This window comes from Helianthus annuus, chromosome 1 (assembly GCF_002127325.2).
Source record: "Helianthus annuus cultivar XRQ/B chromosome 1, HanXRQr2.0-SUNRISE, whole genome shotgun sequence".
Classification (NCBI taxonomy): domain Eukaryota; kingdom Viridiplantae; phylum Streptophyta; class Magnoliopsida; order Asterales; family Asteraceae; genus Helianthus; species Helianthus annuus.
The window spans coordinates 53728180-53749215 of NC_035433.2; the positions used below are offsets into that span (position 1 = coordinate 53728180).

At 38.5% G+C, this 21036-nt stretch overlaps 2 protein-coding genes across 2 annotated transcripts; both read right to left on the reverse strand.

Moving 5' to 3' along the window:
- Positions 1 to 1531: 1531 nt before the first annotated feature.
- On the reverse strand, positions 1532 to 5293 carry LOC110928570 (basic transcription factor 3). The gene is made up of 6 exons (XM_022171585.2): positions 5193 to 5293; positions 4890 to 4957; positions 3191 to 3339; positions 2973 to 3029; positions 2266 to 2304; positions 1532 to 1887 (listed from the first exon to the last, which is right to left on the reverse strand). Exons 2-6 carry the CDS (start codon positions 4955 to 4957, stop codon positions 1709 to 1711), a joined length of 492 nt encoding a protein of 163 aa, XP_022027277.1. The 5' UTR covers positions 5193 to 5293; the 3' UTR covers positions 1532 to 1708.
- A 2639-nt stretch (positions 5294 to 7932) lies between these two features.
- Positions 7933 to 10445, reverse strand: LOC110931165. The gene is made up of 2 exons (XM_022174570.1): positions 8786 to 10445; positions 7933 to 7949 (listed from the first exon to the last, which is right to left on the reverse strand). Exons 1-2 carry the CDS (start codon positions 10443 to 10445, stop codon positions 7933 to 7935), a joined length of 1677 nt encoding a protein of 558 aa, XP_022030262.1.
- Positions 10446 to 21036: the final 10591 nt, after the last annotated feature.

A 21036-nucleotide genomic window follows, 5' to 3' on the forward strand; every position in this document is an offset into this window, starting at 1 on the left:
ATACTAAATAAATAAAAGCTTGTATAGACTCACAAGCCAGCTTGAGCATGATATGTGAAACCCGGAATCGAGCTCATTTACACCCCTGGTAACACTGAAAACCTAGTTCGAGCTTGTCTATGCGCGGCTTAATTCCAACATTTAACGGGTTGATCTTGAGTAGCGTACGAGTAGCTCGGATCGATAACAAATAGAAAAGTGACGATGCGGTTGTTAGTTCTTAGAGTAAAGTGCAATTTTCGTCCCTGAGGTTCCGTCCAATTAGAACACAAGTATAAATTTACGAAATAAAAGCGGGGTTAATATGTGCCTCTAGTTATTTTATTAATACACACACACACACATATATATAATTCGAGCCAACCGAGTCGAACTAAACTAAGCGGACCTTTGCTCATGCTCGGTTTGTTTTAATCCGAACCGAGCGCCTTTTTCAATCGAGCAGAATCGAACGAGCAAATTCCAAACATTTTTCGATCGAGCATTAAACGAGTCTCGAGTGTCGAGCAATTTGAACAGCCTTATACCCGAGTAACCCGAATGGCAAAAAAGTAACCCCATACACCCGCAATTGCAAACAATGTCGGGTAGCCCAAACACACCATCTCTAGTTTCAGGGAAAACCCGACGCTCGAAGCCAACTATGGTAAAACTCGATTGGGATCAAATTTAAAATGGAGACCTATGGTCTTCAACCCAAATCTTTGATTCCCCTCAGATGACTTTTTGAGTGACAACTCATTTGGCAATGAAAATAAGACACTTAAAACACTTTGGTAGTTATTGGATTGTTTTTCTTTTCTTTAGGGTGGATGAAGGCACCAACATATAGGGGTGTTCCTTATCAATAGGCTCCTACTTAGTTAAATGAATGTTGGGCTTTGATAGGTGGACCACTACACAGACCAATCCAATGGAAAGTTGGTAACTAGGGTCAAAAAATGGTAGGGAGCACGGACGGGCAAGCAACTAGAGCCGAGGTGAAAAAGGCCGCACCAGGAACCGGACCCGAGAAAAAAATCTTGGACTCAGTTATTTTTTTTTACCCCGGGTATTTTATAACCGTAACTGAACCCAACCTTATCCGTAGAGTATGGATAGAGTATACATTTTGAGCTCAATATATGTATCCAAAACCGTACCTGATTTATACCCAAAACCGGTTATACCCTATACCTGATAGCGGTTTTTTAACACCCGATAGATCACCGCGGTACACAACCCTACTCGCATGGGATGGATAGTACATATTAAACCAAGATATATATGAAATGAATAACCAACATCAACTTGAATCTACCCGCTTCACGGTTTTAACCATACCATTTATACAAAACCAATCAAGTTACAAAAATCTAATAACCAAAACCAACACCAATCAAGTTATAAAAATCTAATAACCAAAATATCAATTATAATTTTGGTTTTAGCAATTAACTTAACCAAATCGACCCATAGCGTTAAGCGATTTAAATCGACACTTTTAGGTAAACGCTAAACAGAGAAAAAAAAAATTGAAACCCAAAGCCTATAGAAAATGAACAAAACCATGAGCAAAGCATCATAAATATCCCTACAAGTTACATAAAAACATCAAAAAACAAATACCCAAATATTTTTTCTTAAATTAAATGGGGTGATAAGCAGTAATGCAAATACAACGAGCAACAAAAACATGCATATGATGCACCTCAGATCAATGACTAATTTATGATTTTTGTCCTTCCTCAGCAGCAGCTTCAAAAGTCTCACCAGCGACGAGTTCTGGGACTTCATCATCATCCTCTTGTGCTGATGTGGCAGCAGCAGCGCCTTCACCTGCACCGCCTGGAGCTTGCTTCTGGAGCTGCTCCGCTAACTTTTTCAAGTTCTCCAAATTATCCGGGCCTGTTAAACACAGCCCATTTTACCAACTGTTAACTTTTACAGTACATGTCTAAAAACTGAACCGAACACACAATCCGAGAATACACTGGAGACAAAAGGGGCGGCTAAAAGAGGTACGGTTTGGTTAAAGTAGGTAGATTACTAGATTTTTGCATCAGATCGTTAGGTTGATCTATGACTTTTTTTTGTCCAAATTTATTGAAAATATGACCGTTTATGACCCCATTCGACCAATATGATTGATTTAAATTTAGTTATACTTTTTTACTTTAACCCATTTTGACCCATTAGAGATGAAACATAGCCCGAATCAACACTTCGAAAGTAAACAGGTCAAGATTGCTATATCTAGAGAGATATAAGGGCGTTTAAACATACCTAGCTGGTTGAGAATTCCAGGGAGAATATCTTGTAAGTCTGTAAAAAAGAACATAATCAAAAAATAAAAAATAAAAACTTGTGAGTAATTTGGTAAAGCTAACAAAACATGTAACGTCCAAGGGGCAAGGGGTTGAAAAACAGATCAAATTAGGTTGACATACTAAAACTACATTTCTTACAATCTTACTAATAATCAAGGTTTTAGAAAACGGTTGAGGCGTGCGCCTCGAGGCACGCCCTAGGGGGTTTATATTGTATGTGCGCCTGAGAGGGGGTGAGGCGCTAAAAAGGCTGCGCCTAAGGGGTTTTTGATATTTGCTTTTGATGTTTTTGACTTATTGTGTCAATTTCAAGCAATCTATGTCTTTCTTATGTGTGTTTTTGATGATTTTGATGATAAATTTGGTTAGTATTATTATTTTTATAAGATAAATTAATTTTTATATTTATATTTTAATTCCGCCTCGGTTCGCCTTGAGGCTTACGCCTCGTGAGGCGAAGGAAAAACGCCTCAAAACCCGTTTCCATTCTTTTAAACCTTGCTAATAATTAATGTTTTAACTTTTAAATGCTACAAAAACTATATCATTAACAAGTCATTTACTTTATTTAAATTAATCTATTTAAAAAAAACATTTAAATAACAGCCCACTCAGTTACATGTACATTTGACAATAACTTCAATAGAATAAAAGGTAACTTACTCTTTGTTTGAGGAGTACCGCTAACTACCCATGTGTTGGCACCGATAGAAGCTTGAACTGAAGTCAAACAAACAAAACTTAAGTGAAATTAACAAACAACAGAAGCAAGTTTCGGTTTGGTTCGTAGATGATACCCATTTTTTTAGGTATAAACCACATTACTTCAAAGGCCATGCCCTCAAACCAAACACCCAATATACGACTCTAAAAGATAGTACCTTTGGGGTTTAAGAACTGGATGACTGTTTCATCCTTAAAAATGTTAACTTCCTCAATTGACGGTATTGAGTTTACTCCTATTCTCTTCAAAGTGCTCTGAAGCCTTTTGTCATCCGTGGTGGTTGTTTTATGCACAGCCTTCTTCTTTCTGCAAACGAATAAACCACAATGTAAAACTAATTGAGCAAGAAATATGATTATCATAAAAAACTACACACATATGCATCCAAAAAAGTTGATATCCCTAATAATATATATCACCATTTAAAAATCATGGTTAAGAGAAAACAGCTGAAATAGATCTTAATCTCTATATAATTATCGTTATCAAAGTACCTTCTCCAATTACCATTTGATAAAAATATCCGATCATCTCCTCTTTTGTCTATATACTTATCGTTATTTTATTTCCAACCTATGTTAATTATTATTTATATACAGTAATCTTGGTTTTAAAAAGCGAGAGGCGCACAAAAGCAACGAGGTCTAAAACCGAGGCGCGAAGCGCAAAAGCGGCGGGCTTTTTGTACCCAAGGCGCTAGCTAAGTATATGTATTATTAATATATCCCATAGGTTTTTAGCTTTCCCTACCCAAAATATAGCTATAAGTACGATTTTTATATGATTTTAGCTGCATGTACAGGCCAAAAAACCCAAGGTACTGCAGTTAGATGAATAAAAACGCCTCGGGTACGAGAGGCGTGCGCCTCATGCCAAAAAAGTGCGCCTTTTTAGCGCTTCTTGTAATTACTCTAGGCGCTGAGCGACAAAGCCCCAGGGTGTGCGCCTTGTTGCGCCTCGCACTTAAGCACGCCTCAGGAGCGCTTTTTAAAACCAAGATAGTAATCGTTACCAGTTACCAGGTACGCCTATTTCCTACTTATGGTCCTCAAAGCTGAAAACTATATCATTTAACAAGTTACTTGTGTCATTAAATTGTATATATGTGAATACTAACTAATAGAAAAGTTTCAATAAATCAATCTCACAATAGTGAAACTATATTGATCTTCCTGAGTACTAAGCATAGGATATACTTTGAAAAACCAATCTCTAATGTGATTTCAATCATACTTTCAAATCAATATTCTACTCTCATTAACCTGGCTTTTATACTTCAAATCATCATACATATATGTAGTTCCCTAACTAGCAATATTAAAAATATATTTCTTCCAAAAATATAAATCTAGTTAAATGCCATTTTAGTCCATGTGGTTTGGGTCATTTTGCCAGTTTAGTCCAAAGGTATCAATTTTCGCCTGTGGGTCCAAAAAGGTTTCACTGTTGCCATTTTAGGCCACTGAGTTAACTTCATCCATTATTTCTGTTAACGAGATGGGCGATTCGGTCATTTTATATGGCCGAATTGTCTACTAGTCAACATAATTAGATATTAAATGACCGAATTGCCCTTCTGGTTAATAGAAAAAATGGATTAAGTTAACCAGTGGACTAAGATGGCAACGATGAAACTTTTTTAGACCACATGAGAAAAATGAAACCTTTGGATTAAACAGACAAAATGACCCAAACCAATGGGCCTAAAATGGCATTTAACTCTAAATCTAACTTTGACATCCATATACAAACTGTTATGTTGTTTTTTTAATTTAGTTTTAATAAAACTGATTAAGCAAACTGTAATTATCCGATTATTATTATTCTTATTATTATTATTATCATTACAACCGTACCTTCTCATGCTACCTTTCCCACCGGTGCGAACGGCACCTGCCATCTTCATTAGCTTCTCCACATTCATCTGCAATAATCACCAAAAAATGGAAAAAAAATTTACAGTCTTAAAACCCTAAACATCACAAAAAGATTCAAAAAAAAAAAAAAAAAAAAAACACAAACAAAACTGTTCCGAATTAAACTGTGTTGTGTAAATCAATCAACCTCACGAATTCAGCTGATAATACTAAAAAAGTAAGCTAATTTGGTGAAAAACATATGAGATTTGTTAAGAAAACAGTTGATAGAGATGAAATTACCTTTGCGTTGAGAGGAGAGGATAAATGAGAAATGAAGGCAAGCTGAGGTTCGGTGGAAGAGATAAAACCCACAGTGTTTTGGAGTTATATATACAGCCCTAGATCTGGCAGGTATAGTTTCATATTAGTGCCTTGTACTATTGTAGAATTGCATATTGTTTTAGTGTTTTTTGTTTTGCAAAATGACATATCTATGGCCAAGTTTGAAATTTTGCAAAATAGGTCCTTAAATTGTATGGGACTCAAGGGACTGTTTGGCTAAGCTTATTTTAGTGACTTATTTACTTATTGACTTTTTAAAAAGTTAAAAGATGTTTGGGTTAGCTTATTATGTGAGAGGAATAAGTAAATAAGTCACTCCATTCTGACTTATTTACTTTTCCAAAAAGTCAATAAATTATAAGTCACTCCAAAATAAGCTTAGCCAAACAGCCCCTCAATGTAATTTCGGACATCATTTCAAATGACATTTGTGGACACCTCACACACAAACCTTATATATATACACATACACAAGTTATGTATAGTTTTAATATTTTTTTAACGGGGGTTCATGGAAGTTGGGGTAAGATCAAATAAAAAGTTTATTTTGCCTAAGTAGGATGAGAAGTAATTTTAACCATTCATTTTTTAAATCAATGGTTAAGATGAAAGTGTAGGAGAAAGGAGGAGTGCAAGGTATCTTGGGAAAATCTTATTTATGGATTTTCTCTCTCCACATGCAAGGCACATGCATATTCCACCCCCGTTTTTTAAACGTTCATAACTTTTTTTTACGACATTATTTTTTCATAAAAATTTCACCGTAAAATCGAGCGTCTTTTTATCTTTAATTTGAGTACCATATTGCTATAAAAAAATATGAAGACTAAAAAACCCACTAAAATGTGTTGTATTTCTATGTTGTATAACATTTTTTTTGCTGGATTTTTGTACTATATTTTTGTGCTACATTTTTTGTACTGAATTTTTTTGTCTTAATTTTTTTTCTCAATTTTTTGTGCTGAATTTTTTTGTACTACATTTTTTGCTGAATTTTTTGTGCTATATTTTTTTTGTACTAGATTTTTTTGTGCTATATTTTTTTGTACTACATTTTTTGTGCTATATTTTTTTGTACTAGATTTTTTGTGCTAAATTTTTTTGTACTAGATTTTTTTGTTGTATTTTTAAAAAACAAAAGGGGTGTCACATGTCATTTTTACTCCTTTTTTTTAAGGACCAAGATGCCCTTCATTCCTAGTTATTAGGAGTGTCACATGTCATCATCACAATGCTTCTTAGGCGAATTAGACAAAATTCACTTTTTAGTGGATCCTTCCCCCATGGAAGTTTTCACATTATAGGAAAAAGTGAGTTTTTTTTAGGAAAGTTTGAAAATCTGATGTGACGCTGAGGTGATAGTTTGTGGAAGTTTGAAAATTTACTCATTATGGATGTTTTTATGGGTGTGTAAAACCTAGGGGTGTAAAAGAGCTAAGTCATGCCCAAGCTCGTCGAGGCTCGATCTAACTTAAAAGGGTTCAAGCTTAAGCTTAAGCTCGGCTAGTTTAGTGCTCTATTTCCAAAGCTCGAGCTTAACTCGTGAATAGTTTTTCAAGCTTGAGATTAGTTTGTTTATCATTTATCTATTTTATTTAATGAATTTTAATATACTAAAAACTAAATAAATAAAAGCTTGTATAGGCTCGCAAGCCAGCTTGAGCATGATATGTGAAGCTCGGAATCGAGCTTGTTTACACCCCTAGTAACACTGAAAAACTAGTTCGAGCTTGTTCATGCGCGACTCGATTCCAACATTTAACGGGCTGATCTTGAGTAGCGTACGAGTAGCTCGGATCGTTTACACCCCTAGTAACACTAGACCCCGACCCAAATACATGTATACGGTCTGAACTGCGGTATAAGAAGCTGAGTAACGTCGATTCTTGGTCCAGACAACCTTCTTAAGACCGACGAACTAGTGACCAAAACCGGGTCAGACCCAAACCGTATCAAATATGTGAATAGTCAGGACTATAGTCTAGGAATTTTAATAAAAATGGTTATGGTCTTGACCCAGCAGACCAGCACGAATCTGAATTACCGAGGGGTAGATTGACTTGGGCCCCAGTGGGTGCTAGGGCACCCCTAAAAAAATAATAGTAATTTGACACTTTCAAGTTTTGTCAACAGACCCCTGTGAACTGAAGAAGCCCTCTTGCCAAACCCAACAATTTCAATCTCACAATGTAAAGATTGAAGAGTTCCATGGTCCCTGAGTAGGTCAATAAATAAAATTCTTCTTGTTCAGTTCTTTGTTTTCTATTTTCCTTATGGTGTTTTGAGCTCATTTCAATGTTCTTAAAGAACTTACTTTAACCCGTTTTAACTGACAACTTTGTATGCACCCCTGACGAAAATTCTTGAATCTGCTACTAGTCTTCTCACACATAGAGGTATGAACGCAGTCGACAAAGCCTCTTAACCCCGTTTGTTATAATATCGTATGAACACATTCGACAAGGCCTCTTAACCTCGTTTGTTATAATATCAAATAATATTAAAAGTATAAGTAAGGATGCCAAAAGAACCCTAAATATCCAGGAGAGGTAATGAGATGAATGTTCGGCTATGAGATAATGTCACACCCCGACCACGTAAAACAACAAAACGTGGCGGCAACGTCGGGGAGTGTTGTAACAGAATCATTGTTTCACAACCATGGATTAAACAGTTTCGTTTTATTGAATTAAATGTATTACAATACGTTGGAATCTGAAACAAAACATGTACAAATAGTCTTTCATTGTTATTAAGTCACTAAGGCCTCGTCCAATCCTATGTGAGAGTACACAAATATCATCATCAAGCATCATCAACTATTGCACCTGAAACACATGTGAAAATACGTCAGCATAAAATGCCGGTGAGTACATAGGTTTTATATGAGTTTCAGATTCATGGTTTGTTTTACATATTGTAATACTTATTCAAAAAACCTTATTTTGAAAAGTATAGTATTGCGCCATGATTAACCAACTCAACTCAAGTTGATTATAATTTATAAAAATCTCGTAGCCATGATTCTTAACTCAAAAACATTTGTTTGATTAAACCCAGATTGTAAAATCGTTTTTGAAATAAAAACTCGAATAGTATATATATATCGTTAGGTTTACAAACCCTGTTCATGAGGTCCATGAACACTGCAGGTGCGTTGGTCAATCCAAATGGCATTACCAAAAATTCATAATGACCATACCTAGTCCTGAAGGCAGTCTTAGGTATGTCTTCTGGTGAAACTTTCACTTGGTGGTATCCAGACCTCAAGTCTATTTTAGAGAAATAGCTTGCCCCTTGTAATTGATCAAACAAGTCGTCGATCCTGGGCAAAGGGTATTTATTCTTTATAGTGGCTTTATTCAAGTCTCTATAATCGATGCACAGACGCATCGTCCCATCTTTCTTCTTGACAAACAAGATGGGTGCTCCCCATGGTGACGAACTAGGTTGGATAAACCCCTTGTCAAGAAACTCTTGTAGTTGCTTCTTAAGTTCTTGCATTTCTGTCGGGGCTAGTCTGTACGGCGACTTAGCAATCGGTGATGTACCTGGAACTAGGTCAATGCGAAACTCAACCTGTCTATCCGATGGTAGTCCCGGGAGCTCATCGGGAAACACTTCGGGGTATTCTCGTACTACTGGCACGTCCTCGACCTTCTGCTTTTCTGTAGTGTTTACGACATATGCTAAAAAGGCAACATACCCTTTCCTTAGGCATTTATGTGCTTGTGCTATCGTGATAAGGTTCTTAGTCTTGTCAGTGCGGTCTCCCGATACAGTTAGTTGTTTACCGTTGGGTAATCGGAGTCGGACGATCCTTTTGTCACATATAACTTTCGCATGATATGGTGTCAACCAGTCCATTCCTATGACTATGTCGAATTCTCTAAGTTCCATAGGCATTAGGTCTATAGGGATAACATGGTTGTTTAAGCTTATTTTACAATTCTTAACTATGTCAACTATCTCTCTTTGACTTCCATCAGCCATTTCTACTGTAAAGGCATGATCTAGGGTTTGGGACGCCTGGTTCAAGTAAGGTCTAAAGGTAGTCGACACTAGACTTCTATTTGCACCGGTATCAAATAACACACGCGCATATACATCATTTACGAGATACGTACCCGTGATAACATCTGTATTGGTCTTGGCTTCTTCTGTGGTGAGTACAAATGCACGCCCTTTTGGCTGATTTGGTTGTGTCCTATCATTTCTTTTGAGTTCGGGACATTCAGATCTCATGTGGTTAGGGTCTCCACATTTGAAACACTTCTTCTTTTCCTTGCATTCTTGAAGAGCATGACCCGTCTTTTTACAATTTGGACAAGGAAAACGACATTCCCCCGTATGAAAGCGTTTGCAAATTTGACATTGAGGAAATGTTTTAGGCCTTTTAAAGTTGTTATTCCGGGTGTCCCCCTTTCTTTCTTCCCACTTTCTTTTTGGTGCGGGAGATTCAGCCTGCCGCAGAATCATCTCGGCAGCCATGACGACGCCAGCCTCAACAGTTTCTGCAAAAGTCTTGGGGGATTTGGATTTGATAAACACCCTCATTTCAGAGGGTAGACCCCAAATAAACTTATTGATCAGTTGTTCCTCAATCAATGCTAAATAAGAAACCAGTCGAGATATGTCGTTGAAACGAGAAACATACTCTCGATAGGTTTTATTTCCCATTTTTAACTGAAAGAATTCCACTTCCAGTTGCTCGGTCTCACTGGGAGGGCAATACTTAGCAAGAAACTTATGAATAAACTCCTCCCACTTCATCTCCTTAACCTTTTCTTTTCCCTCTGTTCGGACCACAATGTTCCACCAGTGAAGGGCTTCAGCTTCAAACATATGTACCGCGAACCGTACTTTGTTGCGGTCATCACACTCACATATGTCTAATACTGACTCCATTCTGTTGAGCCAGTCTTGAGCTTCTAGTACTCCCTTTCTTCCGTCAAAGGACTGAGGTTTACAGGACATGAAGTGCTTATAAGTACATTCCTTTGATTTGGGATATTCACCTTTTCCTTCTAGTGGCATGGTTGCAATAGTGTTTTTCCTTTCGCCCATTCCTTCCCTTTGAACTGGCGTGGAGGCTGCTGAGCTTTCTTCATGTCGTTCTCCAGATTGGTTAACATTACCGGTTTGTGCATTCTTCATTACCTTAGCCACTTCCACAGCTATATTGTGGATATCCTCAGTATTTAGACGCATGCTTGTACTAGACCGGGACCTGACACTATGAGAGGGAGTTCGAGTCCTATAAGAACCTTCCTCTCTCCTTGTGTTATTTTGATTATTTCTAGACCCTTGTTCATCTCTATGTTCAGACATTGTCTCCTTCCTATAGGAATATGAGTATAAAGATTTACTAGTATGTATGATACATCATTATAATATAACAACTATATACATCACATAGAGATATATATATATATATATATATATAGCACATAAAAAGGCACAACAAGTTTACTTCTTCTAGCGTCACTCAATTGACTATGCAAGTACTTTTCCTGAGAACATGTTATTTGGCCTAGTCTGAGTGTGCTATTAATCTTTTTAGAACTACTGGTTAAAGCTTAGGCATTCCTGCAATACCTAATTCGCTAAAACCTCGGGCTCGGATACCAACTGTAACACCCACCCCGTAACCCGGGTGATTGTGCACAATTGATACACTTACAGCGGAAACAAACTAAACTTTCATTAAAACTTATAATAGTCTGAGTAAAACACTTTATTTATTTACAAACTTTTGGCAACTAAGAACTCCTTGATCTTCTAAAACTCCACAACTGTCAAGTAGTTCCTATAGCTTTCCTCATGACTCACCTGAGATAAGTATACTCAAAACGACGTCAGATATATACTGGTGAGCTCATACTATACAATTTTTATAAAGACAGACCACAATTTACATTATATGCATACACAATATGGGCATGTGACCACATTCTAGTCAGGTTGGGCCTCATTGAACCTTATAGGTCACATTTGACTTGTCACAAACCACCGTACAAGAGACATACTGGTCCTCCAGCTGTGTCCCCCTACGGCCGTCACATAGGTATGAGTGTGTGTCGCTGGACCTTATAAGCACGGAGTGCCTGTGGGTACAACACCTTATTACCCTTCCCAGAGTGACATACCTCATTAAGCATAATAGGATCCCATATACCCCTACTGACACATGCATACTGTAGCATTCTCATTATTACCAGTTATGGACGAGTATACTATCACAGTTTAAAAGACAAGTATGATGACTCACCTGATTAGCAATTGCTTAACGGCCGCTAGTAATACTGGGTTATGTCTCAAGGTCCTGACACAATTACATAATCCTAGGTTAGGTAATGGTACACCTAACTAGTCATTATCATGGTTGGATAGTGGTTAACCCTACCTTGTTTAAGCATGGGTGATCAGTCCATGCCTAACTAAGGCTAGGCTACCCAATACCCGCCCCTGACAATAACCCTAGTACCTAAAAATAATACTAACACTACTACTACTAATATATTATTACTAATAATAAAACTAATATTAACTACTAAAAATAAATAATAAATAACTAAACATAAACTTAAACGAGAGTATACCTCAAAACTATCTACGGCACGTTGATGTAGAGTTTCCCTACTCCTGCTCCTACTCGCGCTCCAAAAACGACTACTAACAACACCCAACGGGATATCGTATACTCAGGATTCTCTATACTAGAGCATTCCCGTTAAAGAAACTGGTACCTAAACAAACTACTGAGACTCTTATTTAAAGCAAGCAAGCAGGCACCTCAAATCCTTTTCTGGTCGATGTGGGATTCAATTGACGTGCCTACCTACCTGCTTGACCTGCTAGCTTGCTTGCTTATATATATTAATTCAGCCGCTTAACTCGTTTTTCTTGTATAACTTTTAAAATATGACGTTTTATAAAACGACGAATATGTCATTAGAACGGGCATATTTTTATCTACGTTTTAACCTAAGTTTCATTAAAAACGGAGTAAGGTAAATAAAATAAAATATTTAATTATTAATATTAACGGTCTCCTATATTAGCCAAGGTTTGTCAAGATATTTCACCTTTCACACAATCATCTTACTCGTTTAACAATATATGAAATATAAATTACATATTTCACACGTTTATAACCAGCACATTAAGATTCGGGGTATTACAATACCCCACTACAGCATTATAGCCTAGTGGCATATTGTGGGTGGGATAAAGCTTAGGGACCATTAGATCCTAGGTTCGATTCTGACAATGGGTTCTTTCCCAGATTTATTCTTATATTTTGTTAAGCTTATCATTCAGAGGCTAATTGAAACTGGACCATACGCCAGGCAAAATTCAAATCAATATTTGAGAGCAAACCAAGTCCGTTTATGACCAAACCTAAGCGAGAAAAGGACTAGCCAGGCTTAAAGTCACATAAAAACTGAACTCACTCCCAAAACCCATAGATTGGCCTATTGTTAAAGCAACAATGTACCATGAACATGCGGAAAGATATTAGACCGTAAAAAAAACAACATTCCTACATGTTGCAAGTAACATCAAAACTGAGAACCTAAAAAAATTATTATGCAAATAAAACATCAAAAACATTTTCAAATATAAAGAGCAAAACCATGCACACTTAAATATTAAAGTCTTTAGGATTTTTGCCCTTCTTCTGCAGCAGCTTCAAAAGTATTACCTGCTACGAGTTCCGGGACTTCGTCATCATCCTATTGTGTTGTTGCGGCAACAGCGCCTTCACCTTCACCTGCTGCTTGCTTCTTGAACTGCTCTACTAGCTTTCTCAAGTTATCCGCTCCTAAAAAAGTCAACCCGTTTCACGTAACCTTTTTTAATGTCCCATTTGTATACAAATGGTTCAATGATACTACATTTTCACGGAAGCTATAGACATACCCAGCTGGTTGATAATGCCTGGAAGAATATCTTGCAATTCTGGCAAAAAAAAACCTGGAAAACCTAGTCTGATATGTGAAATAGAGATTTAAAAAAGAGATTAAACAAGTCAAGGTTGTATGATTAGACCCCATGTAGTGGGGCGCGATTTGTGCATTTTTTTGAAGGATAGCGTCCCATAGCGCCACTAACACCACGACGGGCGGCGCTATGGGGGAAGAAAATGGTGGGGGCGGTATGGTGATAGCGCCATGATGGAGGGGAGTTTCAAATCTTTCACTAATGTTTTTTTAATTAATTAATAAAAATGAAAATTAATAATTAGGTAATGATGGGAAGGGGCTTTTAACCTTGCAAAAAGCTTATCTTAATTACTAATGTACATAAAATCCTACCAACATTTCGTTTATTATGTAAGAGACCTATCTTGGTTTTAAAAGGCTTAAAGTGCTCCAAAGCGTTTAGGTCCCTGCAGGGGTATGGTCCCAAATCTCGCACTAAAGCAGTCGCGAGTGACCATCACCCTTATCAAATACTCCCACCAGCAAGGACTAATCTGCGTCCGTGCGGGCACGCGCGAACGCGACTGGCGATTCCAATCGGTCAAGTGATGAGAAGACTTACCTTGTGTATGAAAACGGATGTTTTCGTCATGACAAGGGATGCGGTAACAACGACAGTTACCGCACATAGCGATGCGACTTAGCACCGCATCCTGTACACATCTTCGTCAAAGCAAGGGACGCACCGCGGTTACCGTAGATAGCGATGCGGCCCAATACCGCATCCTATTGGCGACGCAAGTGGGACAGACACCTTGACTTAAGTGGCCAAAACAACAAGTGGCACTGGTACCAGCAATCTTCAGCCCACACGTAAGCAACGCTAGCACACAGACTGACAGCCACAGTGGGACGTGGCGTCACCTCCATGACCTACACGCCTGACATACCTGCAAGGGGCTGCGCGTTGTTAGTCTAGCCACTCAATTACCCTCCTTCACTCCTCAGCTATATATACCCATCCTGGACTAGGTTTGAGGTATCGCTTATCAACTCTTTCACTCTTACTACTATCACACACTTTGCTCTCAAGCAAATTACTGATTCTCACGCCGGAGAGTGGTAACAAGGAGCACCACCCACCCCATCCTCCTTGTTACGAGTCACGGTATGTTTTCCTTGTGCAGGAGACAGATCAGCGGACGATCCAGCCACCGATCCTTGGAAAGAAGGGATTAACCCTACTTGACGAGACCAGTGAATTAACCTCTCTTGGTTAACCACTTGAAGGGGTATGGTCCCAAATCTCGCACCAAAGCAGTCGCGAGTGACCATCACCCTTATCAAATACTCGCACCAGCAAGGACTTATCTGCGTCCGTGCGGGCATGCGCGAACGCGACTGGCGACTCCAGTCGGTCAAGCGATGAGAAGACTTACCTTGTGTATGAAAAACGAATGTTTTCGTCACGACAAGGGATGCGGTAACAACTGCGGTAACAAAATGCCGTTTGGGTTGCGCAACGCAGGCGCAACCTATCAAAAACTGATGAACGACACTTTTGGTGATCAAATCAGCAAGAGTGTCGAGATTTACATGGACGACTTGGTCATCATGAGCATGGAAGAAGACACCATGCTCCAGGCCATTGAAAGAACATTCCAAATGTCACACCCCCAAAATACCACATGCGGAAACCCCCGCGAGGCGTGTGACATACCAGGATCTAGCCACCAATCACATTGAACTCATAGGTATATTTAAATAAAACTTTCATTTATTAACATTAAGTGTTACACGTTACAAATAATTCACAGTATACAGCGGAAGCATAATTCATTCGTTAAGAGTTTATAAACCACATGTAATAACCATTAGTCTTGTGTTGCGATTCCATGTATCTCGACCCATGACCACTCCAGCTTCCCAGACAGCAAGTTCCAACAATATTCACCTAAAAGCCTGCAAGGCATGTAACAACGATTCAACAACAAAGTTGAGCGAGTTCACAGTTGGTTGTTTAGTTTTAAAAGTTTGTTTCGAAAACCATAAGTTGTTTCGTAAACCATGAGTTAACCAGTATCCTTGTTTCCCAAACCATATCCATAATCAGTGGGGGCTTCCCCATGTGAACCACTAGACCGTTACCATATCGACCACTGACTAAAGTAAGTTGGTGCCCTGACGTCAATGTCTATCATCATTGACTAGTGCCCAGATCCATTAGTTCACGCTCGTCCTCTGCGGCACGGTGTGAGGCTTGTCAAACCTAAATAGCGCTATCTAACTAATGACCCGCTCGCCATTGGCCCGGTGATTAAGTCGATATAAAAGGAGGGACTTCATGATAGAGAGTTTTGGTCTAGTACCCGTGTTGTCACCCTTCAAATAAGAGGGTGTGTACAAAATCCCCAAACCAGGAGATTACATAGGTTCCAAATTAATTCCTTATCACATGTTGTCACCCTTCAATACAGAGGGTGTGTACGTGTTCCAAACCAGGATATCACGCAGTTTCAGTTTAAATCCTTTACCCATTCCCAACCCTTGGGAATCCCATGCCTTGTGGAAAGTGTGAACTCACCTTGGTTTGCTCGGATTGTTAATTTACTTTACCAGTTCCCAGTTGGTCAACTTAATCCTACCGTGGTTACCAAAGACAGTCAGTTTCCCGAATTCACGATTCACATATCTAGTCACACGTATTGCTCAAGTAGTAAAGAACCAGGCATATACATCACGTATGTCATACAAGCATTCTGGTCATTATACATTTACGATACACGTTCACATCATGCATCAATACCAGTAATTTAGTTCACATGTAAGTACACACGTATTGGTTCATTTGCATCCTTTAACCATTCCCATGTTATGTTCATATTTCAATACATCACCCGACCGATTAGTTTGTTATTTACATATCATATTATACACACGATACTATGCAAATAGTAATAATTAATCATGGAATACGCTTACCCTTACCATAACCATAATATGCACTAGACCTTTAGGCCTCGTGCAACCCGGCCCACTAATGTAATAGGCTACCTGGCCCACTGATGTGTTCTAATGAAAGGTTGCAGCCCAATCACAAATAAATTAGTCCACTAATTCTAGCAATCCATTTAACATATAATGGCTCACTAACATGTATTCGATCTGCCAAAGTATTCGGCCCAACCCAAAACCTTATTGTTTTCCCTTGTTTGCGCATTCCAATTGACGTGCCAGATCCAATCCAAATTATGTATTCTTATTTTAACCCTTGTAACCCAATTACCAATCCAAATGTTACCCTTGATTAGTTCTGATTACATCCTAGCACCCTCATAAAAATCTAAATGTTTTACCCTGCTCGTGTGACCCAGCCCAGCTGATGTTGGGCCCAAAAATAAGGTGCGGCCCCAATATAATGTGTGTGGTTCAAGCATATGCATATGTGTGCTAAACAACCCGTGCGGCCCAGTTTCCTCTAATGGCCCTATTTTAATTATGCACAATTCATATCAAGTTTGTTTAACAAATCATAGACTTTACAAATTCATTTAATTGTATAGCACTAATTGACATCCTAAAGAACCACTATTCAGCATCATAAAATTTGCAATTCATTATGTAATAATCATGCGTAACAATCATAGCCATTAAAATCTATTCTATGCACATGGTTACAACTCACACAATCTAACATAATACCCTAACACATATTACCACAGTTCGATCATAATACTTAATAACATACATGGTCATGATTCACATATATTAGCATGTATACAAGTAATCATTAGTACTTATAACACACATAGCATACATAAGATAATAACATATGTAAAGTATAGTTCACATACCAATCAACTGCAGTTATACGTATGATGCCTTGACACTATAGGGTTATTTCGATGGGGGGGAGGGGGGAAGTGTCCACAGCCGCACGTAACCAGGGAATAGGTAGGGTTTGTTTGTGAGTTCTTGTGATAAACCTTGTGATATTACGTATGCATACATATAATACAAGTTGGGCAGTTAATCTCTTAGGCCGAAGTGGGCTAAGCCCATCCAATTAATTTTTATAATAACACATAACCTATGTGTGTATAGGCTAAGCCCAAAGCCAGTCCCTAATGCCGGCCCAAACGCAACTATCCATGTTTCCGGGTGTGTGTGAATCAGCCCATATGTCCAGCTATTTCCCGGCCCAAATTGGCCCAATTACAAGGTGGACAAACCAATTAAATTCGACCAAAAAAAAAACAATGTGTACGAATCTAATATCAATAAGTTTTATGTAAGCACAACATGTTCAGCACAAGAAGATGAATGAATAACGAGAGACTTGAATCACAAGATAAAACGACACTGATCTCGAAAGTTCGGGTTGTCACATCATCCCCAACTTGAAGGAAATTTCGTCCCGAAATTTAGCAAGTAGTTACTGAGGAAGCTAGTTAGGTTGCATGGTTTCCTGGTTTTCCCGGGTGTTACATCATCCCCCCGTTGGTTTGGAATTTCGTCCTGAAATTCCGTTGTAGCTTCATCCTCAGAAGTGGTTTCACTTTTCTCGAACAACTGGGGATACTTGTGCTTCATTTGATCTTCTCGTTCCCAGGTGAACTCTGGGCCACGACGGGAGTTCCAACGAACTCGAACAAGAGGTATTCTGGTACGTTTGAGAATCTTGACCTCCCGGTCCAAGATTTCCACTGGTTCTTCGACAAATTGCAACTGATCGTCGATGGTGAGCTCCTTGAAAGGAACTATGAGGGCTTCATCTGATAAACACTTCTTCATATTCGACACACGGAATATGTTGTGAACTCCACTGAGTTCTTTGGGGTAGATTCAATCTGTAGGCCACCTTGCCAATTCTCTCCGTGATTTCGAAAGGTTCAACATATCGCGGGTTGAGTTTACCTCGTTTACCAAAATGAACTACAATTTTCCAAGGTGAGACTTTAAGCAGTACTCGATCCCCAACCTAGAACTCGAGTGGTTTCCTGCGCTTATCAGCGTAGCTTTTCTGACAGTCACGAGCTTTCGCCATTCGTTGTCGTATCTGAGCAATCTTCTCCATTGTGTCTACGACGAGTTCTGGGCCAGTGATTTGGCTGTTTCCAACTTCTGCCCCAGCAAGGAGGTGATTGGCACTTCTGTCCGTACAACGCCTCGAACGGAGCAACCTGGATGCTGGTGTGGTAACTGTTGTTATACGAAAACTCCACCAAAGGTAGATGCCGCTCCCAGCCGTTACTAAAGTCGATTGCACATGCTCAAAGCATGTCTTCGAGTGCCAAGAGAGTTCGTTTTCTCTGATCGTTTGCCCAACGGCGGTAAGAAATGCCCAAGGGTGTTGTGTATTACCCGACATAGATCATGCATAGATCAAATTCAGAGATAACAGGAGTTGGCACCTCGTGCCTAAAAGCCGCCTCTCTCAGAGGAACATTCACAACTGTGAAGACTCGTCAGTTTTCTTAGATGAAAGAAAGTGTGCTGGTAACGTGTGTCCATCAACGATCATCCAGGTGTGTAACACCTCGAAAATTCTTGTCCAATAAAATATAGGCACGTGTCATGTAAGACAAAAGCATTATAAACCCGGATTTAGTTAAATATGTATGGCAGGATTTTTAAACATGTCGACATGTTAATTTATACCTCTGAACGACTTCATTATGAATCCCAAGACCCTAATATGAATAATAAACATCTAGTATACCTTTAAATCCGGTGATTTCTAACAATAATGGATTCCTAATTGCAAGAATGGGATCCTATGAAATATTGCACGATAAACCTTCGTTTATGAATTCCAGTATAGTTCAAACCAATAATAAAACATGATAGGGTAGACACAACTGATCAAGCATGGGTTAAAGGCCTCATACTGACAATTCCTGGCCCAAAAACATGTTATACAAGTTGCCTGTTCGAAGCTTGGAAGGTTAAATTTTTTTGCCCTCTGGTAAAGGCTTACGGACCGTAAAGGTCCTGCCTTACGGTTCGTAAGGAGTGCCCAGCGAAAGAAAGTTTGGCAGTTGGCTGTTATAAGTTTTTAACCGACTTAAAAGGATATTTTCACTTTCATGGGCGACCCCTAACAGTCCATAGGCACTAGGAACACTTGTTTATGATCTGGGAACAATGCTAGACTTATGTGGCTTGATCTTGAGCAACCAAATTCACTATAAAAGGCTCTCATGTTGCAACATTTTGATCACACCTTCCATCTGCATTGGTGGAGCTTCCTAGAGCATAAGACCTGTCCCCAAGCATCCCTATTAGTGCTTTAGACCTTGGTAAGTACCCTTGACCTTCCTTAATTGAGTTTTACTAAGTTATTAGCTTAGAAGTCAACCCGTCGTAATTAACGTTTGACTTAGCGATTAATCACTAATGGTTCAGTGTTTAGTCGAATCAAAGGTAGTTATAAGTTGGTAATCATGTGGGCTTTAAACCCTTAAAAGGGCACCCTCTGATTCCCGTTCTAACTAGATCAAATGTCGGGTCAAAGTTTGTATTAAAAAGTCAACAGAAGCATGATTTTCGAATTAACATGTAATTAGCAATGTAGAAGGCGTGTAACCTATTTTATCACTCATATAACATGCTAATAAGTATAAGAACTGGTTTAAGCTTGTTTGATCCGACAATTTTCTGTTATAACCTGGTTCGGAACCGAAAGTCACAAAACTTTGACTTTCGCTTTGACTTCAGTTCTGGCCTGATATGGTATGATTTAGATATGCCTTAGAGCTTCCTTAGGACCAAGTTACATGATGGTATAACCCTCTCTGTTTGGTTCGTTGAATTGCTCGATTCGTTTACACGGTTCCGTTAAATGCCTAATGTTGACCAATATGCCCTTTTGACCATAAAACGAGAATTTTGGATATATGAAAGGACCATAATCTTGTTACTGGTTTATAAACATGTACCTAAATTTTCACATCAGTTCGAGGTCCAGAATAGGAGTTATGCTAGATAGCGCATTTAAGAAACTTTTTGTTAATTAAACGGCGCACTTAGCATAAAGCCTATCTAAACCCAATTTTCGACACCAAACCTTTTACCCACTGATGTAATATAATATTTTAGGATTTTTAAAGATTTTAATTATTTTTAACCTGCTCATAACCTAAGGTTATGACCTCGATTCGGTAAATACCGATTATACCCTTTTTAGTTATAAAATGAGTTCTACATAGTATTTTGACGCCAATCCAATTGCTACTGATTTTATATAATAAATGAAGTATTTTGAACTTTATAACTTGATCAGAAAACTCAGATTTCCTGTATAACCCGGAAATCGCTTAAAATGGCTTTTTAAGCATATTAAACACATAACTTATGTTTAAAACCATTCTTGTCATATAAGACTTATCACAACTGATATGACCTTTTAAAATAAGTTATTTTACTGATGTATTCTGACCCAAATCTCAGAATTTCATCTAACCTCTTTTATAACCTTTAAAATGACCAAAATACCCCTGAAGGGCTTAAATTGAGATTAAACTCGTTTTGGGGCATAATGGAAGATATCCCACTGATATCACCACCAAATTAAGGCATGTTAACTTAGGAAACCTGTAAATGACTCTCATGGTTACCCGTTACGTCTCTCGCGCGTTCGGTTCAGTTTATGTAACTAGTTTGCATAAATTAGCCGAAATGAGTCAAACCTTACCGTTTTTATCTCAAAATCCAGAATGTGTTTAGATTACCCATATTATACAAGTCTTCAAACTTGTTGGGTCTAAATCACATTCTATCCCGGTCTTCGCTTAATCACGCGTTCGAACCGTATCTTTCTTTAAAAACTAACCGGTCTAAGTTTAGGCTTAATTAAAGACCCGTTAGGATGC